This window comes from Harmonia axyridis, chromosome 4 (genome assembly GCF_914767665.1).
Source record: "Harmonia axyridis chromosome 4, icHarAxyr1.1, whole genome shotgun sequence".
NCBI classification, from domain to species: domain Eukaryota; kingdom Metazoa; phylum Arthropoda; class Insecta; order Coleoptera; family Coccinellidae; genus Harmonia; species Harmonia axyridis.
Window position 1 is genome coordinate 25,616,512 of NC_059504.1, and position 26,710 is coordinate 25,643,221.

The window sequence follows — 26,710 nt, forward strand, 5'->3', positions numbered from 1 at the left end:
ACAATAAAAATGAGAAAGCTACAAGGAGAGAATATATGGAGTTGCATCCAAATGATCCAATTCCAATTTTATGTGAAAAACGTATGTCATATCGTAGCCAACGAGATAACTCAAAAAAGGGTATTTTGAGTTATCGCAGCCTTCCACTTGAAAACTGATTACTTAGCTTGCCAGGTGGTTTTTAAAATTTGAAACTCTGTAGTACTCAGAATGAGAGAGATAGGCCAATCATATGTTATATATTCGAAATCAGGGAAAAAAGAACTAGTCAAATATAGAAAGATATACAGGATGCTCTATTTGAAAAAATGAAGTTGCTATCGATATGTTTCCCACCCTATACATATTTCGTTTTTTTGAAATCATTTTAAAAAACACTAGTCGATATCGTGAAACATTTGAAGAAAACATTTTTTTGGACCTTTTTTATTAACAAAGTTGAAGGGGGTGTCAAATTATAGTGAAAAACCCGGTACACTTTTTTTACATAATTATATCTATATAAATCCTATAACAACCGGTTCAAGAGCAGAGTTACTTAGGCAAGAATGCCTGTAGTGTAATTCCACCCTTTCACGGATGCTAACAATTTGTACATACTCAACCAATAACATAATCAATCAACACAAAATAATAAAAAAAAAATCAGTCTACAAATGAATGTCACCAGAGTGAAGTGAAAATGAATAAATATCCAATTTCAAAATGAAACGGACCAACGAGGAACAGAGAGAGGAGGCACCCGCACCACATGAACTCGCTCAATCAATTTTTAACCTTTCATTATTTTTTAAAATGAATTCTTCAACTTTTATCTTGAATTCTTTGGTTTTCTTTATTTCTCTCGAATTAATTGGAACAAGATCAAACAGTTTCGGACCATAGTATGAGAATGACCTTAGTGTTAAAGAAGTTGCTGAAAGAATCAACATTCGAATTTTTCTTGTAAGTACATAAAGTTCTCTCATTTTTAAAAGTGGAATCAGTCAGCTTATGATATACCCTCAATATGCACCGATAAATAAAAATGGTTCTAATGTTGAGAAATCAAGTAGTATCTTTTTTAAAAAAATATTTTTATCAAAGCATTCTGGGCCACTTGTAGAGAATGCACCACCCCACGCCACGATACAATATCTGATTATGGATTCAGCGAGACTGTTGTATAAAAAGAGCAAATTTTTCTCGATAATATATCTCTCAATAAATAAAAACTATGCATTAATGCTCTTATTTTTTGAGTAACGTGGAATGGAACTAATTCAAAGATAAATTTGAAATAATGATCTTTCGTCTGAAAATATTTCAAGAAATATATACAGGGTGGCCACTTTTTCAATGGGATTGTATTGGTAACTTTTAAACCATAAGAGTTAGAAGGTCGGTCAAATGGAGAAGAAGTTGCATGCATAGAAGCATTATCAAGTAGTTCAAACAAATCGAGATTATCAGGGCCGGTTATTGAGATATCATAAGAAAAGTGAATTCTGTCATTTTGATTTTTCTTTTTTTCCCACTTTATTTCAAATATCATCACAAAATGTTACAGGAATTTTTTATTCGACAGTAAATTGTTCTCAATTTGACATAATCAGATTTCGTATCCAACGTTTCGTGCTCTCTGGGCCACCCTCAACCTCATTTTTTTCAATACGGACCTGTATATTTTATGACACTTTTCGAAATAACTTTAAACTTTAATTCAACAATATATCATACAATGTCATTCAAAGTTGATTTTCAGGTGATTTTGACCCTTAACCAATTTTCTTTGGGTCGGATCTGTAGTGAATGCAATTTATCAAAAACTGCTGTTAATAAAATAGTCAAGAGACGCGAATACAATGATTTTAAATTTGAATACCAAGCCTTGCAAAACTTATATCGTAATGATATCAAAATAAAGTTCGATTCTGTAATTTGTTTCAATAGAACAAATGACAAATCCAACAATAGTGATTTCTCGCGAGAAGATTGAGCATGTATTGAAAGGTATTCAAGAAGACGAAATAAGCAAATGTATAAGAAGTATGGGTTCCAGAACCGTTAGGTGCACTTTATAAAATGGTGGACATTTCGAACACTTACTTCATTCATTTTCATTTACTTTCGAATAATCATTCGATTTTATTTTCATTAAATGATAATTCGTTTAATTATTATGAATTGAAATATGTAAATAATTATTACTTATTTCTTGATCTGATTCTGATATGTTCCATTTAGTTCAAGATGAGTAAGTTGATTTTCTCATCGAAATGTATTGTATGTTGTTAATTTAACTAAAGGTACCTAAATGTTATACAGATCCGACCCAAAGAAATTTGGATAAGGGTCGAAATCACCTGAAAATCAACTTTGAATGACATTTTATGATATATCGTTGAATTCGGCGTTAAAAGTTATTTCGAAAAGTGTCATAAAATATACAGGTCCGTATTGAAAAAAATGAGGTTGAGGGTGGCCCAGAGAGCACGAAACGTTGGATACGAAATCTGATTACGTCAAATTGAGAACAATTTACTGCCGAATAAAAAATTCCTGTAACATTTTTTGATAATATTTGAAATAAAGTGGGAAAAAAAGAAAAATCAAAATGACAGAATTTACTTTTCTTATGATATCTCAATAACTGGCCCTGATAATCTCGATTTGTTTGAACTGCTTGATAATGCTTCTATGCATGCAACTTTTTCTCCATTTGACCGACCTTCTAACTCTTATGGTTTAAAAGTTACCAATACAATCCCATTGAAAAAGTGGCTACCCTGTATATTGGCATTACAGACAAGTTTTCTTATTCCGGAAAAAGTACCTCCTCGAGCGGGAATCGAACCCGCAACCTCCGAATCGCTAATCCGACGCTCTTACCAATGCTTGGTGGTTCGAATGGTGGAAAGTTTAAACGCCGCCAGACAGATAGTGATAAATCGAAAAATTCTGAACCGCGCCTCCGTACAGAAGTTTTCACAAAAAGCAACAAGTAGAGTAACCCAAAAAATTTAAAAAGTTTATATGCATCTTGCATAAAATGCGAGTACCAACGTAACAGTAGACTCTCACTCTTGAGGATGGTGTGCAGACTGCAGTCTATTTATTTTGGCATACCTTGTCCAACAAAACCGCGCGAGGATATCATAATTTCAAATGAATTTCATGGATATATTATTACTTAAAGAAATCACCCGGAATTTTCCTTAAACCTAAGGTAATCGGTTTGTTTCCTTACTGCATACAAACCTCACGAACCGCCACTGGAGTCGATTTGAGTGACCGTGGAGAGTAATTCTCTTAAATACAGATGTTTCTATCTACTTATAGTTATTAATTAATGAATCCATGCATAATGACCTTGGAATCATTCACTAGGCATAATATGGAATCATTCCCTTTTCTGCAACGAATACATCTCATGTAGAGATTCACGGCTTGGCTTGATTTTCGAGCTATTTTGAAAGTCTTAAGTCAAGTAGTAGTTTTCCAATCTCAAGTCAAGTATTTATTTATCGAGTACTTGAATCATATCAAGCTACTTAATTTTTAGCAGTTTATTGTATAGTCACATCAATAAAAGAAATGATGAAATGAGAAGGCACCATGCAAAAAACATTTTATTTATTATATTAAACTTATTGTTAGGAAAATCGAAAATATAAACTTTTTTGAAATAGAAACATAAATTAACAAAATTAATAATAATAAGAAATAATTAAATAGAAACAATGAGAAAATAAAGTTTCCTAATATTGAGAAACCTCCAGGCTCAGTTTGATGATTTCATAATTTTCTATTCAATAGATTGAAAAATTAAATGAACTTAAAGACAAACGTACGTTTCGGAATTTTGTATTTTTCAATACAATTTATCCACATCAGTATTTATTTTATTTGTATACCAACTTAAAACTGGTACATTTATTTCACAAACTTCCATTGTAGGAACTCAAAGAATTTCTTTATCTGGTACGGTTTTACAGAAATCAATTTCAACAGGTAGTATTAGATCTTCTCTCTTACTCTTCTGTGAAATAGGTATACAAATCAACATTTTCAATTGAAAAAACAATTTTAAAGAATTCAAATTTATCTTCTGGTTGATGTTGACTTTTATCAATGAATGATTACATTAAATTATAAAATGTAAAGGTTAAATGAAGGCAATCAAGATAAATATCAAAATTGAAACATCATTGTGCCAAAACCTTCACTGTCTGATACTTTTTATCTAGAAATACAATTCCAACTGACAAAATAGTGAAACCAAATTGAATAACTGAATTAACATAGAGACAGACGTACGTTTCGGAATGTTTGTATTTTTTAATGAAATTTTTCCTCATCAATGTTTTATAGTTTAAAAAACTCACTCAATATGCACAGTTCTGGATAATATATGTTTCTTTCGTTTATTCTGATATTTTGTCAATTTGCAATTGTATTTGTATATAAACAAAAAAGTATAACATATATCAAATAGACCTACTTTTCTCATTCTAGGAGGACCATTAGGAGCAGTAGGAAAATAAAGGGTAAAAAGAAAATTCCCCTGCCCAGGACGATATGGGATGGCGAAGAAACGAGTTACTCCTTCAAAGAGAAAACCGTACTCCGAGAATGGTACAATCACAACCCTTATCCTAGTATTCCTAGTCCTAGAGAAAAGAGAGAATTGGCTGAAGCAACAGGTAAAACGACTACGCAAGTCTCGAATTGGTTCAAGAACAGGCGACAAAGGGACAGGGCGGCAGGACAGAAAGACAGGTGAGCGAAATTCCACTCAGGATTGGAATGAGAAAAGAATGTATGGTGAATAAACGGTATTTGACCAAATGACAAACGTCCTAATTCATGTAGGCCCTGAACTTATACAAGAAATGTCACAGAAGCTCATGAAAGTCTTGATCAGAAACATCCATAAAGCATTGAAACTAAATAAGTATATATGTAGTTGAAAATAATGATTTTTCAGATTATTCTCAAATGCATTAAAAATATAAGGAAAAAGCTGAACAAGGAGCATTTCAGCGCTTTTGGCGATCACATAACTTAATAGAGATATATAAGGGTTAGTTGAACAGACGTTGGGAGATGAAATACTCCGAACGAACTGAACCTCGTCCTCTATAAATGTTAAAACAAGTGTTATCAAATTTCTATTCAATAAAGTCCCTTATTACTATTATTATTATTATAATATGTGCGGTCCAAGGGCGCAATTAGCGAATTAATTAACAAGCGCTCAGAAGCTTCTGGCTCTTTATTTTTTTCATATTCTTGTTTCATTTTTATTATTCTGATGACACTATCATCACGGAATACAGGTTTCAAATTGTTATAATGTATTATTGTTATCATTATACAGGGGGGCCACTTTTTCAATGGGATTGTATTGGTAACTTTTAAACCATAAGAGTAAGAAAGTCGGTAAAATGGAGAAAAAGTTGCATTCATAAGAGCATTGTCAATCAGTTCAAAGAAATCGAGATTATCAGGGCCGGTTATTGAGATATTATAAGAAAAGTAGATTCTGTCATTTTGATTTTTCTTTTTTTCCCACATTATTTCAAATATCATCAAAAAATGTTACAAGAATTTTTTATTCGACAGTAAATTGTTCTCAATTTGACGTAATCAGATTTCGTATCCAACGTTTCGTGCTCTCTGGGCCACCGTCAACCTCATTTTTTTCAATACGGACCTGTATATTTTATGAAACTTTTCGAAACAACTTTTAACGCTGAATTCAACGATATATCATACAATGTCATTCAAAGTTGATTTTCAGGTGATTTTGACCCTTATCCAAATTTCTTTGGGTCGGATTTGTATAACATTTAGGTACCTTTAGTTTAATTAACAACATGCAATACATTTCGATGAGAAAATCAACTTACTCATCTTGAATTAAATGGAACATATTAGAATCAAATCAAGAAACAAGTAATAATTATGTACATATTTCAATTCATAATAATTAAACGAATTATCATTTAATGAAAGAAAAATCGAATGATAATTCGAAAGTAAATGAAAATGAATGAAGTGTTCGAAATGTCCACCATTTTGTAAAATGCACTTAACTGTTCTGGAACCCATACTTCTTATACATTTGCTTATTTCGTCTTCTTGAATACCTTCCAATACATTCTCAATCTTCTCGCGAGAAATCACTATTGTTGGATTTGTCATTTGTTCCGTTGAAACAAATTACAGAATCGAACTTTATTTTAATATAATTACGATATAAGTTTTGCAAGGCTTGGTATTCAAATTTAAAATCATTGTATTCACGTCTCTTGACTATTTTATAAACAGCAGTTCTTGATAAATTACATTCACTACAGATCCGACCCAAAGAAAATTGGATAAGGGTCAAAATCACCTAAATATCAACTTTGAATGACATTGTATGATATATCGTTGAATTCAGCGTTAAAAGTTGTTTCGAAAAGTGTCATAAAATATACAGCTCCGTATATTGAAAAAATGAGGTTGAGGGTGGCCCAGAGAGCACGAAACGTTGGATACGAAATCTGATTACGTCAAATTGAGAACAATTTACTGTCGAATAAAAAATTCCTGTAACATTTTTTGATAATATTTGAAATAAAGTGGGAAAAAAAGAAAAATCAAAATGACAGAATTTACTTTTCTTATAATATCTCAATAGCCGGCCCTGATAATCTCGATTTGTTTGAACTGCTTGATAATGCTTCTATGCATGCAACTTTTTCTCCATTTGACCGACCTTCTAACTCTTATGGTTTAAAAGTTACGAATACAATCCCATTGAAAAAGTGGCCACCCTGTATACTTATATCATTCTGGTTAGGCTTCAACAAAAAATTGTGCAGATCTCTGAACTGTCATTTTACATCAACACACAAATTGTCATTCGATCGAATCTGCAGTTTTGAAACGTCCCTATTTACGGACAAGTAATTCTGAATTTGCCCATTAACGAACTTAATCGCGACATTGATGATCCGAACCGCCTTACATTGGAAACTTAGTTCAGAACAGATTCGTCATTAGTTATTGTTTAGTATCATTCCAGGAAGAAAATTCGAAATTAATTACAGACATTGTGTCGAGATGATACAGCGATCTAGAGCACAATAATCATATTTATACATACAAATATTTTCATGGAAGAGATTGAGACAGAAATAAATAACGTGCCATACGTGTATACCGGGTGTAACAGGATTATGGTAGACCCCCCGTATCTCCGTTAGTTTTAAAGGTAATACCAACTTTCGATTTTTAAATGTAACACCCTGTATATTATTACATTTCTGAAATCTGCATTATTTTCTGAATCCAATGATACCACATAAGTGACATTTCAAACGTCGAAATTTTTAGTTTTCCATTTAAGTGTGCCATGATGGTTAGATTTATTCCAATTGACCTGTCTAATACTAGAAGAATCGAAATCCCGCCAAAAATATTAAATTGCATTTTTTATGAGCAAATAAAGTTCATCGTAATTGTTTTTGGGGTAAAACTTAATTTTTTCAAATGGAACCATATTGGTACCGTAGTATCATTTATTAGTACTATTAATAAGGAATTCATCCATATATCTGGTAATAAAATGTGCGATCAATACAATCAAAATTAGAGTTGAAAGAAAAAAAGAAAATACATTTATTTTGTTCTATTTTATTACGTTCTTCACGAAAAAGCTATGCTTATTCATAAGTGCATTGAGAGTGCATGGGCAGCATTTCGAACAATTGTTGTAATGTTTCGTGTTAATTTTTTGTATTTCATAGCCACATTAGTAACTTCTTAGTATTAAAGTAGAACAAAATAATTGTATTTTCTTATTTTCTTTTAGCTGTAATTTTGATTGTATTGATCACACATTTTATTACCAGGTATGGATGAATTCCTTATTAATACTACAAATAATTGGAACCACGGTACCAATATGGTTTCATTTGAAAAAATTGTGTTTTACCCCAAAAACGATTACGATGAACTTTATTTGCTTATAAAAAACGCAATTTACTATTTTTGGTGGGATTTCGATTTTTCTAGTATTAGACGGGTCAATTGGAATAAATCATAACCATCATGACACACAACACAGGAAAACTAAAAATTAAATTATAAAAAATTTCAACGTTTGAAATGTCACTTATGTGGTATCATTGGATTCAGAAAATTATGCAGATTTCAGAAATGTAATAATATACAGGGTGTTCCATTTAAAAATCGAAAGTTGGTATCACTTCCGGCGAAACCGGAAGTGAAAAAAAAAACATTTATGGATCAAAGAGTGCCACTTATTATGTATATGGGATATCCCAAATTTCAATCTATTACCGTTGAAACTAACGAAGATACAGGGGGTGTACCATGATCCTGTTACACCCGGTATAACGTAGCAAAAAAATAACCCAACAAGTTCATGAATCTTTCTTGTACGAAGAATTATCGAGAAAAATTTTCGCAACCGTCGATTTTCATTTTCATGAGCAAGTAACGCTAAGTATGCATTTTTAAAATTTTTTTTTATATTTCTCACTCCGGGTGCGAGGATTTTTCGTAAGTAATTGCACAAGTGCATCAAAATTACCGATAATTTTGCATGACAGCGTGTTGTCATAAAAACTGCATGAGTTCATTTTCATTTTTGGAGAAAGAGCCCGACACCGAAGGTGGAGGGCTCTTTCTCCAGAAATGAAAATGACCGAATGCAGTTTTTCAAAGAAAACACGCTGGAATGCGAAATTATCCGGTCATTTTGATGCACGAGTGTAATTCGGGGGAATATTTCCCGAATAAACTGTCACATCACTTGTCAAACTGATGTAAAATGGAATTGCCATAGATTCGAACTGTGTAAGATGCATAGAAACTATGCATCTATGAACAGGACAATTATCGCAGTGCAGTTTCGCTTCCTACAATGCAATTATCGCTGTAATTTTCGATAATTGTTCTCCATATACATAGAATTTTTGACAGGAGGGAAATATTCCCAATAATTCTTCGTACAAGAATTATTGGCTTGTTACATTTTTGCACGCTGTATATCGAATTCATGAACGAATAAACCTAACAGTTAAGCCATTAATCGCATTACATCACAGAGTTGAAACCGATCAATATCAAATATATTACGGTCTTCATCCGGTTATAGGAATTCCAGTAATTCTTTGAACAAAAAATGTAATTTAACGATTTATAAGGTTTATGTAAATAGCGCGAAGAGAGATTTCTGACCCGTTACAATGATAGAGACAGTAAAATCTCCAACGGAGATGAGACTACGTGACCTACCTTCTCTCGACACACATCTTGACTGCCTTGCCGGACGGCAAATGGATGGTGAGGTCCATTGCTCCAGATAACATGTCTGCAGGAGTGTCCTCTGTAATGTGTAGCATGTTGCCAGGTTTTTGTCTGTAACAAAATTCGAATATTTAATAAGTTTCTTTGCTCCTCGAAAATGAGCTATAGACTGTTAAAAGATTCAAAGAATAATATTAATTTTAATAACATATATTTGTTGTACCAAAAAGCCATCGATCGAAGTTCTACCAATATTTACACTTCTAATGGTAGATTACGGCTGAACAGAACCTTGGTCAGACATAGGAGGCCGAATCATATCATGGACATATTTTCGTAGGCTTTTTATTTGTCAGTAAGCAAGTAGTAGTAGACTCCTCCCTTCTTGGCAGAGGTATTTTTTCAAAGCTTCTCTTTTGATGTTTGCTACCTGATTTGATACATTTTATCTGATGTGAGCCAATGCCCAATAGTTCGACGCGCAATATATGTAGATATCATCCTTGTTCAGCTCGTTCAACTATCTTACATGTAATGGCTTTTCCTCATTTTTTTGTGTATTGTCAGATGGTGGAATGAAATGTGGTATTTATGCAGTCAAAAAATATGGATCCATCAAATCCACACAATGTTTGGACAGACGTACATTATACGTTACATTATAATAACCCTAGTTGAACAATATGGAATATAATAATAATAATTTTGTTGTTTCATTATATAATAATGATAATTACTAAAAAGGCATGAAGGAATTAGATTTCCTCTTAAGGTAAGTATATATTACAGCCTTAGATCTGACAAATTAGTTGATGAACATCAGCAGCGCAAAAATTCAATATCGATCAATTATAACCAATCAATTCAGAATAGAAAAAGAAGAGGATCAGGAAAGGAGGAGGATGAGATGTAAGAAATATTTTTGATCACCATCGATACAAGACCCAAAATAACTAGTACAAATCTATGTTCGCGAACACACCCAATTTCTATAATAATGAATACTAAATGAGAATGTCATTATGCGAAAATCTAACTCCCCCAAACAATTAAGCAAATTAGAGACCAAATATGAAAATGATGTTTGGTACTGTGACAAGTAAACTGAGACCATGGATGTCCCCCTATTCTAAGAATTACTGAATCCCATCATAGAGGTATCGAGGTTTTTTGTACTTCAGGATCTTAATACCGAGAAAAGCAATATAAAGCCTGTAACAGCCTATAACCATCCCATCAAAGAAAAATCAATTATTTTTTAAAAGAATGGGAGGATGCAATAATTTCACGAAAATTTTTAGATTCATAGACTTTTTCACTAAACACTAAAAGTTACTCTCCAAAGACTTTGACAGTATATTCATATTTACAGTAATCAGTCCTGTTTAAACCCATTCTCTTGTATATTGTCGAAAGTATTAAAAAGCAAATTTTATGCACCATATCATTTATGAATATTTCAGTTGACACAATCAGACGATACCTTACAAACTCTTACTTTGTTTTCATCATTCTATGATCATATTTTTGCTGTTGATTATTGAAACCTTTGTACTATGTATTTGATTGTGATGTGTTTTTATTCGCCTTATTTCAGATGACGAATTGAAAAACCGAAATCGATCGCGAATAGAATAAATTCATTTCAAGTATAATGTGTTTTTCCCTTATACATTCCATTTTAATATCCGACACATTCGCGGAAGAATTCATATCGTAAATTTTTTTCGAAATTCCTGTCTTCCCATTCATTTCCAGAAATCATACGTCGCTCTCCAAAACAAATTGAATTCAAAATGACAAATCATCGCGATAGATTGGAAACTTCGTAACTATGGTCATTAATTTCGAATTATTCAAATTATTCTCTGAATATTCTATGACGAAATAGTTGATCTTAGCGATTAACGGATAACTGAAACTTGTAACACATAATATACATGACATTCCATGACCTTGAACCCTGATGTTGTCTTAGGAATGGGTTCTATTAGCGATTGAATAGGAAAATAACTAAGATAGAATTTTTATGATGTGATTAATTTTAAAATATAACAATTTGATTATGTCTCAAATGAGGAAATATTAAATGTATAAACGATCAGAACTCTCTTAATGCAGTAGGTATAACTTTTCTTCATATAGTATACAATTTGAATTTCCGGAGGAATTGTCTTACTGGGCTAAGAAAATGTATAAGTACATATAATATTCATGAACAACTTTTGGAATTGACCATTAGATTGGTTTCATTTCTGTTTTCATAAAAATGCATTGAATAGCTAATAAATTTATACATACTCTGCAAAGAGCTCTCACAGACGCCAAATGGAAATGAAACTATGCTATAGGTACAGATGCAATATTAATAGCGTATGCGTGAAGTAGTGAAGGGAAAAACTAGAAATCAGTAACCAACCCAGAAAATCAAAACACACATTAGCAAAGATGGCTAGGAGACAAAGTAAAAAGCATCCAGCAAGATATTGGAAAGCTTGCATAATTTGAAAAAGGTTCACCGTCGGGAAGACAAAAATAGTGGATATTATGATGGATCACCATCGGCAACATACAAACTATGATCCAAACAACAAAACTACTCAACAAATTTTGAACACACTGAAACAAAAACTTATTCTATACTCCGAAGGACAGAGAACATACAACAATAGCTATAAATGAAAACATGAAGATGATATTCTTTTTAAAAACCTCCCAAAAGAATTTTTCTTGAAATGCAGCAAAATCAGATCGAGTTTCGCGGAGAGTTTTTGGACAGATCAACTAGCTATAGGTACCAACACCTTATAACTTTCAAAGGAAGGGTAATCGTGTGAGACATCATAAAACGTGCCGCATAATGCAGTTTCGTATCTACAGGAAATATTGAAAAGCACCTATAATTGGAAATCTCTAAATTGGAACCCTGTGGAACTCCTTTGAGTACTTTATGAAGAGGTTATTATTTTCACCATATCTAACCCACATACTGAAATCTGTCACTCATATATGAAATAAACAACCCAGAGCGGCAAACCCCGAACGCCAAGAAATTCTACATTTTGGTTAAGGATTGAGTACACTACATTGTCAAACACTCCAGACAAATAACAAAATTTCAGCTGTATTTTTTCAAAGCCTCCAACATCCGCTCAAAGATTTCCACCAAAGAACTGCTGTTAGTAGGCTGTTCTTTCGAAAATAATTCATTGGGTCCAAGAAAATCATCCGCCGCCTTTTCATGACAGTATCCAGAATTTGCAAGATCGATAGTAAAATTGATATTACTCTGTAGTTTTTGAATGATCGTTTATCATCAGCTATCAGCTGTTTGTCGCTTATTACTACTAGCCGATTCCATCTAAATAAAAAATCTTTCTTGCCTTTTGTAGTTCCTCTAGGTATAATTTTCTATACACTTGACTATACGTTTCAGAAGAAAAAATACGTTTCACAAAAAAAAATTGTCAAACGTATATTTCAATATCATATATCACCTTGGTTACTATGGTTAGTGAGCTGGTGGTCCAAATATTGACAATTCCACAAAAAATTCGGAAAAACTTTTGAACGCCTCACTAAATATTTCACAAGATCTTTCTTTACACGTAAAATATTGGAAAATTGATTTAAATTTTAATAAGATGATTTTGGGAAGATACATTTGTCTAGCTTGTAAGTACTTTGTTTGTACCTATATGTGTTATGTTACTTTTTATTTTTACTCTTATTTTAAACTAAAAATGTTTTGAATTTTATAATGCTTCTTTGTATATATAAATTATACCAGACCATCCTTTCTGTGATATTTTCTAGTCAATAACTTTTAGTAATGCTCATCTTTCCTTTATTTTGTAAACACCTTCATCAATGTTGCAAATGATGTTTTCCGTAAATTTTGTAGAGCCCTGAGGATGGAAATAAATTTTTCCGAAACGTCGGCGAACTAACAGAGTATCATTTTCCTGTTTCTCTGATCCTACACCACCAATCTATAGTGAAATCACTAAATATTGATTATCCATTTTGTTGCAGACTATTTGTCCTCGCACTTTCAATATTTTAGCACAAAACCGACTCAATTTTTCGCAAAATTTCATTAACCGCCAAGCGAGGTCCCAGGGGGGGGGTCAAAGGGATCATGAACAACCCCCACCCATCTTTTAACCTATTTAACCAAAAAAAAAGCTCAAAACAAAATAATTTAATCTAAATAATTACGTACGAAGTACAATTATTTATTAAGAAGTGAAATTAAGGGGCAGAAGGCTCAGACATCAGGTTTGACGCCAAATTGTTAGAATCGGTTCCACATTCTAAATCAATCTCGTTTCTTTCATTTGATTTGTTTTTACCCGAGGTCAATTCTTTCATCACTTCATAAAGAAAGTCATCGTCTACAAACTCATGAAGGGCATCGTATTTCATGAACTCATTCTTGTATTTTTCAAACTTTGATATTGTTTTTGGAAAACGATCGAGCAAAGATGACGAGATATCTTTCTTTTCGTTTTCCACTTGTTGACTATCTTTCAGCTGCTTAGATAAAAGAAGTTCGTTAACAATGCCCATATGCTCGGAATAACCTTGAAGCAATTCATTAATGGATGTCCTATGGTTCTCGAATTTGCTGTCTAATAGATGTTGATTGGCTTTTGATATCTTACTCCTCAGAAGGTTCAGCTCTTGCTTGATGGTCTCGAGTTCTCTTATTTTTTCCAATTTTTCTTTAGTCTCTTTCTGCAATTCTTGAATGTAACCCTGCGTTATAAATTTGTTCAATTTGAGTTTATAGTTCTCGAAAACTTCACGGTGTCTTGGTATTACGTCTTGCATTTTAGCGTAGAATGGTGAAATCAGACTTTCTACCTCATTTCCAGTAGATGTTTGATCAGTCATGGTGAAGATCGTTCCCTTTACTCGTTGACGTAACTTAGACACTAGTGACATTACACTATATCATAGAGTAATAAACATGAATATTACTAGAGGTCGACATTGAAAATATAGCCTGACATCATAACGAATAACTATACAGAATATTTTCAAAATTTTGAAGGGCGCGAAAATCAACCCTTGAGGCAGATATTTGACATAGCGATTACAAATAGCGATGTGAATACGCAGTGGAAAAATTATCTACATTCTTTGGAGTCCAGGGGTAGTATTCCAACCCATAAAACTCGAAAATGCATATTTCTGGAAGGGGTAGCTTTTTCAATCCTTAAAACTCGAAAATTCATATCTTGGGAAGTACGAGATGAAAAAAAAAAACGGCCGCATTTTCTTTGGTTGATTTTATATATGAAAAGTTAGATGGGAGAATCTGCGTGGCAGGTGTATTTTTCGATTTGTCAAGGGCATTCGACGTTATAAATTTCGAGTTTCTAGAGTCAATATTATTATACAATATTGGTTTTTGTTGTATTTTATACAATGGACTATGTCATTTTTGGGAAATCGGTCTATTTTTGTTAATGTTGAAAATTGTTGGTTTGTGAAACATGAAATGTATTGTGGGGTTCCTAAGGGTTCTCCTCTTCATAAATTATTACATAGATAATTACAAGATAATTACATAGATTCTGAAATTTTAATTTTATCTGTTGAAGGTACATCAGTGGCGTTCTCAGCTAAAAGTCTGAGTGAACTATCTGAGCTCTGTTACTTGCTTGTAGAAGAATTTTTGAATTGGTGTAAATGAAATGTTCTAATCCTTAATTTGAATAGAACTGAATATATTCGTTTCAGTAATAGAATAAGTGATTGAGAACGGATAATTACCAAATGTGAGAAACATCAGATTATGTCGAAAGACCATGTGAAATTTTCAGGTGTACATTTAGATAACACCCTGAGATGGAGTGATCATTGTTATTCAGTTTGTAAGAGGTTAATTAGCTCTTTTTGTGCTATAAGCAAGATTAAGGAAACACTTCCTCCTGCTAATCAGTCAGTTATGGGTGTTTATTATGTTTAGTTTTCAGTTTTCTTAATTACAAAGTTTTATTGTGGGGTAACCCTATTGATTCTCATAGGGTGTTCATCATGCTAAAAAGAATTGTTCGCTTAATATTCGATTTGAAACTTAGGGATACCTGTAAATATATCTATAGAAAAAATAAATAAAAAAATATTTACTTTGTCTTCACTGTTTATAATAAGGAGTTTCATTCACATAAAGAAAAATGAGCATTTAATGGTGAAGCTTTCAGGATTACACAAATACTCCCTAAGGGATGTTACTACACTCAGCATTCCTATTCATAATACATCCAAGTATGAAACAAGCCCTGTATATCAACTTCAATTAGACAGCTGAGTATTGGGATGTACGGTAAAATTATAAAAGGTATTTTGATTCGAACAAGTTATAACAACGTAAGAGATAGCTTGGATGATGATATATTTTTGTGGAATTTAATTATAAATTTTTTTCATTTTGTAATCAACTTGTCCTATACATATTTGTATGTCTTAAGGGATCAATAAAAATCCCATTCTATTCTATAAGGAACTCACATCGGAAATTTGTGAAGATTTCAATAGAAAATCATTATTTCGCCTCACACGCCACTGTTAATCGCCTTCGGATGTTTCCGTCAAACTGCTGAAAGAGGTCTGCCAACTTCACACCGTAAATTTGGACACCTGTTCAAATTCACCATTTCATCAATGAAAATTAAAGAAAAGAGTTGAATTGATGTCAGGGTTCTTTAAGAGGTCATCATTCATGCACTTTGTAGATACTAAAGAACTCTTGTATGTATTGAGTATAAGAGATATATACTAACTGACAAAGAATCTACAACACCCAGAAGGAGCTGTTTAAATTCAAATTTTTTTTTTGTTGGTAAAACATAGATAGCAAGGAGATTGAAATTTGGAGAAAAAAACGAAGGGTTTACAATTTTTTTTAATGAATTTGTTAATAATGTGTATGTCCACCGCGATTATCTATATACTCCCCAACACGTCTCGGCATTGATGCAATAAGATGGTCAATTGGGATGGTTTCTTGGGATACTATCCCAAGCTTCATGTACTTTTACCCATGATGTCCCAAACATTCTCTATGGGCGAAAGATCTGGGCGGCCATGGTAAAAGATTCACATGGGTCAGTTCGAAAAAGTTTGATCTAACTCTGATAACATAAGGTCGGGCATAAACTTGCTGAAATATTGGATTCTTGAGCCGGTTAAGGTGAGGGAGAACATACGGCTCCATTATTTCTTGAAGGTAACGCAGCGCTGTCATGTTACCTCGAATAAAGACTGAAGGTGACCTACTTGCATATGCAATAGCACCCCATACCATAACGGCTACTCTCCGGTTTACTTGACACTCAAGATAAAACTGGGGTTCACGTCTTTCTCCCCGACGTCGTCTAACCCTTCTTCGGCCATCATATGCACTCAAGGAAAATCGAGATTCATCAGACAAACGACCTGATACCATTCCACATTTCAATGTTGACGTTCTCTGCACCACTGTAATCGTTGCGGGAGATGCTCAACCGTCAGAGGTAACACAAGATGGGGTTGATAATACTGCAGTCGAAAAGACCTTATCCGGGGTAAACCGTTCAGACAGTTACAGGATGACCTCGTTCTCCTAAGCACTCATCAGCCAAAGATTGTAGTCGGTCTCTAATGGCCTTCGGCGTCGATCTTGAACTTCACTGCCCATTGGTGCCCCTTCAACGTCCGGTGCCTACTCTTCTTCGATTTTGGGCATTATTAAACCACGCTTGACAACATCTCATAACAGTAGTACGGTTACTCTCGTAGCCCAATAGTTCGACCTCTATCAAATTCACTTAGCTGGCCATAAATTCCGCATACACGTGCTCTAGGCATTTTAACATCAACTAAACATCGACTTTGGATCTCCTCGAACAGCTGGTTTGTTGTAAAATTTAAAAAACTTGCAATAAACGAGTACAATATTTAAGTATCAAAAATTGTTTACATGAAAAAACCTTCACGATTTTTTTCACCAAATTCAATCATTTACTCCTTGCTATACTATCTATGTTTTACCAATAACAATTTTAAATTCAAACAGCTTCTTCTGGGTGTTGGATTTTCTTTGTCAGTTATTTCATCTGACTAAAGAGTTCAAATTTTCATGAAATTCGGTACGAAAATTCGTGTAATTACTTTATTCTGAATGTCAGAGAGCATCAATTCCGATTCCGATAAGTAGAAACTTCCGACTGCGATTTCAGATCCGACACTTTTGAATCAGAAAAATTAAATTACTTCGTTTACTTACTATCACTTACTTTATTTAAATTACAGTTACCCGAGTTTCGTAGTACTAATAACAGTTTTCCATTTTTCGGAAAATTCAGGCCTGCCTTACCTTTCTCACATTTTGCTATCGCACTATATATCGTTCTCAGCGAAACATTTTCATTTTCAAAAAACTATTTGCGCTTTAACCAGATTATAAACACTTTTTCTGATCCATTACGGCGCAATCAATTTTGTAAAGTGAACTATAATTTAAATGACAAATAATTGAATGACTGTTTTCATCAGAGCCAACACAATAATTTGAATTTCTATAATTTTTGCATACAGCTGAAATTTGTGTTAAAGCACTCGAGACATACATTACTAAAATCATTCAGACATATTCTGAAATTACAATTTTTTTTCTCATTTGATATATACCAAAGCAAATCATAAAACGCAATGATTGCAGATGCTGAAACACCCAATTAGTTGAAGCCTAACAAGATTCACCAACCTTGTAATTTTAATTGAATTGATATTTTCAAGGTGAACTTGACAAAGTGCATATGATTATCGAATAGTAGGTATACAGTATCTGGTGATGCTTTAGATGTCTGTTGCGTAAAAGAATGAAAATCTTTCCACTATGTATTAGATCAAGAACAGTTATGTATAAGGAAAAATAGGGTATATCTTGAAAAAAAGTTTGAATTTTCTTTTTTCATTCTTGTATTTTTACTCCAATGATTGCAAGAATTTGAAAAGAATATGATAGCGAAACCTTTGAAACCGACATCCATCTTGGTGATTTTCTCTGAAGTAATTTGTCTTAATTATTCCTTATGTTTATGTTTGTTAATTAATGTCTGATTAATTTTCGGAGTAAAAATTTCGATAATCGTTAATTATCAGAGGATTGGTCCTCTTGATTACAACAGATGGAATCTGGTCTGCTGCTCGGTTGCGGATTCTATTTTCTGAGAATTTTGATTGGTAGCAGATATATGATTGTCCTCGGTTGTGGTTTTTTGCGAATGAGTTTTACTGATGAAGAATTTCTGCGTCGTAAAATCTATCAAACGATTTCTGAATTAAATTTCTATATTCCTTTGTTAGTAACCTTTAGTTTCTCAACATCGATAAAAAACACGAAAGATTTTCTTGGTTATATCTTAATTTAACGAACGAAATCTTTAGTGTTTTTTCGATGTTGCCATGTTCAGAAACTGAAGATTACTCTGGATAAAAACAAAAAATATAGAAATTCAATTCAGAAACCGTTTGATAGATTGTACGACGCAGAAACCCTCATCAGTAAAACTTGTTCGCAAAAAAACCACAACCGAAAACATCTGGGCCAAATAGTATTTCACTACAAATATGCAATAATAATATTTATTCAGAGACCCTGTAGTCTGTCCTACTAATTATTTTCGAACATAAGAACTAACTATAAATTATTCGAGAATGATTATAATTAATTATTGATGATTTGTTGTTGAGTCTCGGCTTGTGACTGACCTTTGAAACTTATCATATAAAATACAAAATCAAATAATCATCAAGCGTTACCAAATGGTTATTCAACAATATTCAGATTTCCATACGATCAAGAAGGAATAGCAAATATGATCCTAAATTGCTCAATTTCCATCAAAACATCTTTGCGTATAGCCATCACCTATTTGTTACTGAACGAAATTGTCAATCATGCAGAACACCTTAAGAAGGTCAGAACATGTGACGAAATATGGTTATAACATTCAATCATTCTGATGTGACTGGCTAATAACATTGCCACTAAGATCTTTGACACATTTTTGAGCGCTCGTTCTACGTATCAATCACTTTATCATCTCGTCACAATGTCAGTAATTTTCGAATTTTCAGTGGAAAATGGTGTCGCTAGTTAGTTCGACTCACTCATAATGATTCCGTATTCAAATATGAGAATAACTAATCAAAGCTTCATGCAAAATTTCGTGCTGATAGCGTCATCAGCATGGAAAACTCAAACAAGCGAAAAAATTGTCTAATAATTCCGAAACAACAATTAGTCAGGGTGATTCATTGGTAAATGGGCGAAAGCTTAGAGTATCTACCCTTAGCTTTCGCTAGGACACTGAGGGCGAGTCAGAATAACCTATATTTGAAGAGTCTATCTCTCTTTATAATCAAGATACAGATTGTTTTATTGATTTTGCCAATTTCTTCTATTGCCAATAACTTCCGAACCTATACATTTTCATGATATTTGGTAAGTGTATTATCTGTAACAACTACTTCATGCAGACATAGCAACTCAATTATTTTTTCAGGTCCGGCCTAAGACTAGGGACACATAAACAAGATTGACTCTGAAAAAACACCCAGTAAACACCCTGTAAAAACACCTTATATCAAATATTTTGATTTAAAAATTATGAAGTAATTACCGATACTAGTATAAACTGAGTAATGATGAAGTTATTAATCATCATCTAGTGCAATAAGTTTCGTAAATCGTTTGGACAAAAGTCATCCATGGATCAAAATCAGAGAGAGGCACTGGCATTGGGGTATATAGACCTAAACTAAACTGAGGATATCTGAAGCCCTGGGAAGTGAATCCTCTATTTTACAGACCGAGGTACTGTCTGTTTACGTATGCGCTCAGGAGTGTCTTAAAATGACCTTAAGTGGGCGCATGTCTACATCACTACGGACAGCCAGACCACGTTCAGATCCCTGCAATCGTACTGCCAGGGGTTTCTGTTGACCTGAGATACGAGAGTGGCGTAACATCATAAGGCAACTGGCCAGAAGCAACAAAGTGACTCTACTATGGGTACAAGGGCACTGTGGTGTTGAAGGAAACGAAAAGCCGATGAACTTGCAAAAAGTGCATCAAGGTTAACACCTGCTTGACAAGCAGGGCAGCAAGACAGCGGTCCAGCAATGGGAGTTGAATAACAGGATAACCAACTGGACAAACACTCCTGGACTCACTCAGGCAAAGAAAGCTCTTGAAGCTGTTTCGAGCCGAGCTTCGGGTAATGGCGGAACTGCTGACGGGACACTGCCGGTACAAACATTATTTGTACCGTATGAAAGTCAGCAGATGAGATTTGCAGGCTCTGTGGATCAGAAGCAGAAACAGCTGAACACATGGTATACAAGTGTCAAGATTTGGTTGGCCTAAGAACCATTCATATGGAGAAGCCGGTCCTGGATACCCGAGAGGCAACAGCCAAGGCCTCTAAGGAGGTTGTCAGTTTTATTAACAAACCGTGTAACTAGCGCCTTCTATGAGTGTCAGATATAAAAACAATTTCATGCGATGTATCAGCTTCCAAAACCTATTCATATAATATTTTATTACAGTGTTGCCAGTAGTTTCGGCAAAATCGTTAAAAATTTGTAAAATATCTTTTTCTTCAACGTATTTTGAATACGGATGGCGTTACGAAATTTTTTATTGCGCAAACCCTAATTATTTTACAGTTTTCTACCTGTATATGTCTATATACATCTCCGTGTTCTCCAAAGGTGCAAATGTCACATGAATGAACGATCGCTCAAAAGTTAATGATTTCACGACATGATTTCCTCATTTTTTTTCAAGGTTTTGATTGACGTTAAGAAAAATAAGTTTTACACTTTATATACCACAAAGAAGATAAATATTGTCAATGATTTTGTTAAATTGATCTATCGTTTTCGATTCGCCAAGAGCTATTCCAATCCCACCAAAACAACATAGCGAATTATCATAATATGCAAGGCAGACTTGGGTATTATGCAATTACCTGCGCAAAATTTCAAATTTATTCATGTAAGCAGAATCAGTAGAGAATGTATTGAGTAGTATATTTCTTTCATTGAAAATGTATCATTCGAAGCAGGTTAAAATATTTATACCATGAGTCAAAAGATCGTTGGTAGAAAAGTTTTTACCGATTATATTCTCGGAATATAATTGAAAGTTATTCGCCTCCGGATGATTTCGGACGAGTGAGTTGTCAGAGAAAGGTGAATTCCACTGAAAATGAATCAGATGGAAATTATTGATTTTACTTTATTGATTCATCAGAAAAAATTAGGAAAGCTTTGACGAAAGTCAGTTCTCGTTCGATCATGCGGCAAATGCATCGTTGAAGGCTCAATAACTCTATAAAGGTATATCAGGTGTCCAAGGGCGAATTTCACGTCGGTCTTTCCTCATTTTTCTTTCGATATCCCGAAATTTTGGAAAAAGCTTGAAATTGTTATTTTGAATTCAAACTCTGAACTCGGTTGGAACTGTTGTAACGGATTTTTTGGGTTATTTTTTTCGGTATTCTGTTTGAGTTTTCTATGGTTCAAATATCAAATTACCAAAAAATTCTGCCCAACGCTTTGAATAAGTAATCTACATTGAATACATTCAGAATTTAAACCCAATTGGAGGTCTATCACAGAAGTATTGGGTTTTTTGTTCAAATATCCTTTTTGGATTTATCTATGGTTTTGGTGACGCGATCAAGAAAATTTCGTAAAAAGTTTGAAATTGATCATTTATACAGGGTGATTTATTGGTAAATGGGCAGAAGCTAAGGGTAGATATAGAACTTTGACGTGAGTCATAATAATCTATATTTGAAGGATCCATCTCTCTTTATAAACAAGACATTATTATTAATTTTGTCAATTTCTTCAATTCACCTATGTATTCAAATCACCCCCTTTATATTTTCATGACATCTAATAAGTTTATTCTCTGCAACAACTACTTCATACAAACAAAGTAACTAATTTTTTTTTCAGGTCCGCCCTAGGAAAAATTGATAAATGAGATTCAACCCAAAAAGAAAACACCGTCTTTTTCAGAATTCCTTGAACTTCCGCATGCGATTTTAAAACTCCATAAATCTAGTACAACCTGAATATACAGACAACACAGTAACCAAAATTAAAAAAAAAATTAATCACAATCCCGAACAGTTTACAATGTCTGCTGGGAAAGTATCACTACTAGATACACAATGAACTTTCATATCGGTAATTTTCTATTTCATAATTTAGTGAAGAAATGTTTCTCGATTGAATAGTTCCTTTGCATCAAGTGGAACAACTTCTAAACGCATCTTCGAAGAGCAACAGTAATTGAAGACATAGACTGTGACAAATTCATTTCTAGCTAAACAGACCATTTTGAGAAAAAATCCTGAAACACGATTTTTTATTTTAATTTACCGTATTTTAAAATAATGATCTAATATACAGGGTGAAATACTTTCGAGTATTGACGTCACCCACTTTTTTTTTTTAATGGTACACCCCCATTTCATCCCAATTTTTCGATTACTCTAGCTGAGCTGATTCCAAAAATGTATCACATGTTTATTCCAATTGGTACAGGGTGGACAAAAATACAATAGTTTTGTGTGTGCTCATAAAGTAATGTGTAACATTTTTTATCAGTTAAATTAACAATATTATCAAAAATACTTATTGTCTAGCGGCAATTGGTTTGAATGTAATACCCTGTAGTTTGTTACATTTATAGATTAATGAAAATAAGCTGTTTCCAAACATGTTTGGTAGTTGTGGTCTAGCAGAGAGAAAATGAAATTTTCTTATCAATTTAAAAAAAAAACATAGTCGTCTAGTTTTTTGTGAAATGCCATTATTTGTTTATTGCCGCTAGACAATAAGTATTTTTGATAATATTGTTAATTTAACTAAAAAAGAATGTTACGCGTTACTTTATGAGCCCACGCAAAACTATGTGATACATTTTTGGTATCAGCTCAGCTAGAGTAATCGGAAAATTGAGACAAAATGGGGGTGTTCCATTGAAAAAAAATGACGGTGACGTCATTTCTCGAAAGTAATTCACCCTGTATATTAGATTATTATTTTAAAATACGGTAATTTGAAATCATAAATAGAAGTGTTTCAGGATTATTTCTTAAAATGGTCTGTTTAGCTAAAAAAGAATTTGTTCCATACTTTACGGACACAGTGTATAATAGTTTCCTTCTAAATCCCAAAATCACAAAATTTAGCGCTTTAATATCCATGAAAAGAACAAGATCTCAGCGACAAGAAGGTATCTGTTTCAATCAACTTTCAACAGAATTCATGCCATAAAAGTAGTTTCAGACGTCAAATATTCATCTCAATAAAAACAGGTGTTCTATTACGGATACACTGATATGTTCGTAGTTTTTACGGATCCGTTTCATTTAATAATTGGCGAATCTTGAATCTATAATTTGCCGATGAGGCAAATTCCGAAAGTAGGTGCAGGCTCTGCGTTCTATCAACAGATCCATCAAAGCAGCTCAGATAACGGCAGACTTAATTGGAGGAAACTTGCTGAATGTAACAAGTATCTAACGCAATCGAAAACCCTTGCTACGAATAACGTTTTCAATTATTTATCTTTCTTACTCAATTTATCGTTGTGTTTTATCTTAGTCAATTCTTAATTTGCACGAGGTCGATTCTTCAACGATTCATTCTTCGAGCTATTGTTCGCGATGTTTCCTATCAAGAAGCATTTTTATATACAAAATGTGTGTGAAACAATGGCTGGTGATGATATCACTGACACACGAGATACGAGATTGCATATTTCAGGTGATGACTGTACAGAAAAATCATTGGAAATTTGCAGGTGTTTTTGAACGCTTCCTTTCCGAACATATCACTTTATCATTTCGTCACAATATCTGTGATTTGACTTTTTAGTCTACCGATTACCGAAGGTTATTGAAGTACTTTCGGGACAACGTATACTTTGGTATACGATTCCAACATGTTTCTCGCAAAAAGTATTACAGGCCATTATGAAGAACTTTGGTTTCATGTCTGTCCGACAGTACCTATATGACCGTCATTTTTGTTATAGCATTAATTTCTTAAATTTGAAATTTTGATATACACGAATGTGTATAAATAATTAATTGGGATCCCGACAAAGAACAACAACAAACAAATACATATTGGTTATGTACAGGGTGGGCAAATTTCGATGTTTTAACAACAACTCTTAAATCAGGGGAGACAAAAATCTAGCTAAGAAAAAAAACACGCCACTGGCTTCTACGTGAAAATGTGCCTGTATAATGTTTTAATTTCAGAGCTTTATCATCAGTATTTGCAGAGATAATACAATTTTTTTTTTCGATATCGCCATTTTTACGATTTTTGCTTACAACTTGGAAACAAAAAAAGTTTGTCAAAAATGAATACTACTCTTGATAGTTTCTCAGAAAAAGGTAACGAGAATGGGATATCAGATTTTGTCTAACTGCTCTGATTTAAAAATTGTAGTGCTAAAACATCGAAATTTCAACACCCTTTTCATCTATATTTCGGAACTATGTCGGCCACTTCAGGGTGTGTCTACACACAACCCCAGTTAGATTATCCTGATCGAGGGGCCGACATAGTTCCGACATATACGAAATGTATGTATACACTGTGTCCGTAAAGTATGGAACAAATTCTTTTTTAGCTAAACAGACCATTTTAAGAAATAATCCTGAAAGACGTCGATTTTTTATTTTAATTTACCGTATTTTAAAATAATCATCTAATATACAGGGTGAATTACTTTCGAGAAATGACGTCACCGTAATTTTTTTTAAATGGAATACCCCCATTTTGTCTCAATTGTCTCTAGCTGAGCTGATTCCAAAAATGTATCACATGTTGATTCCAATTGGTACAGATTAGACAATAATACAAAAGTTTTGTGTGTGCTCATAAAGTAACGCGTAACATTCTTTATTAGTTAAATTAACAATATTATCAAAAATACTTATTGTCTAGCGGCAATTGGTTTGAATGTAACACCCTGTAGTTTGTTACATTTTTAGATTAATAAAAATGAGCTGTTTCCAAACATGTTTGGTACTTGTGGTCTAGCAGACAGAATATGAAAGAAATTATTTCTTATTTTTATACATTTTCATTAACCTAAAAATGTAACAAACTACAGGGTGTTACATTCAAACCAATTGCCGCTAGACAATAAGTATTTTTGATAATATTGTTCATTTAACTAATAAAGAATGTTTGGTACTTGTGGTCTAGCAGACAGAACATGAAAGAAATTATTTCTCATCAAAAAAACATAGTCGTCTAGTTTTTTGTGAAATGTCATTATTTGTTCAGTAATTTATTGGTGTACAATGACAGTTTAGTACTACAATATTTTTAGTATTCGTGAATGTTTTAATTATTGCTTTGATTTAATTTATTATTTTTGTCCACCCTGTACCAATTGGAATCAACATGTGATACACTTTGGAATCAGCTCAGCTAGACTAATTGGAAATTTGAGACAAAATGGGGCTGTTCCATTTGAAAAAAAATGATGGTGACCTCATTACTCGAAAGTAATTCACCCTGTATATTAGATTATCATTTTATAATACGGTAAATCAAAATAAAGAACCGACGTGTTTCAGGATTATTTCTTGAAATGGTCCGTTTAGCTGAAAATGAATTTGTTCCATACTTTACGGACACAGTGTATACACTTCTAGTGACTCGCTGCTAGTTCAGCAATGTTGGCCATAACACATAACATAATTGAGACAAAATGGGGGTGTTCCATTTAAAAAAAAATGACGGTGACGTCATTACTCGAAAGTAATTCACCCTGTATATTAGATTTATTATTTTGAAATACGGTAAATTAAAATAAAAAAACGACGTGTTTCAGGAGAATTATTTCTTAAAATGGTCTGTTCAGCTTAAAATGAATTTTTTCCATACTTTTCGGACACAGTGTATATATCCTGTACTTATACGAAGTGAGTTTTAAGTATGGAACGCCTCCTTCATTTTTTGGTTGTTTGAATTGAATGAGGCGTTCTATACTTGAAACTCACTTTGTATAATTACAGGTATAAGCTAGTAAACTTCAATTGGGTTCTCGGCAAAGTGTGTGAGTTTTAACACTTTCGCGGCCAAGCTAATTTGATGAACAATGTCCAAAAAATGTTTTTCGATTTTTCGATATATTTCAATTGATTACTTCAGACTTATCCAGTTGATATCGATTTTTTTCAATTACTCCATTTTTTACAAAAAAAAGGAGATCGGTCACTAATGAGCCTAGTGCAATTTGTAGGAATATTATTCCGATGTATAGTCCGCGGTCATATTGGCGGTCATT

General features: G+C 33.2%; 1 protein-coding gene across 5 annotated transcripts in view; it reads right to left on the bottom strand.

Moving 5' to 3' along the window:
* LOC123679302 overlaps positions 1 to 26,710 on the bottom strand; it is a 130,920-nt gene that overhangs the window by 27,126 nt on the left and 77,084 nt on the right. For all 5 annotated transcript variants that reach the window (XM_045616820.1, XM_045616825.1, XM_045616823.1 and 2 more), the window contains one exon: positions 9,298 to 9,420. In XM_045616820.1, the coding sequence (XP_045472776.1) occupies positions 9,298 to 9,420 (123 nt within the window). The remainder of the gene's footprint in view (positions 1 to 9,297; positions 9,421 to 26,710) is intronic.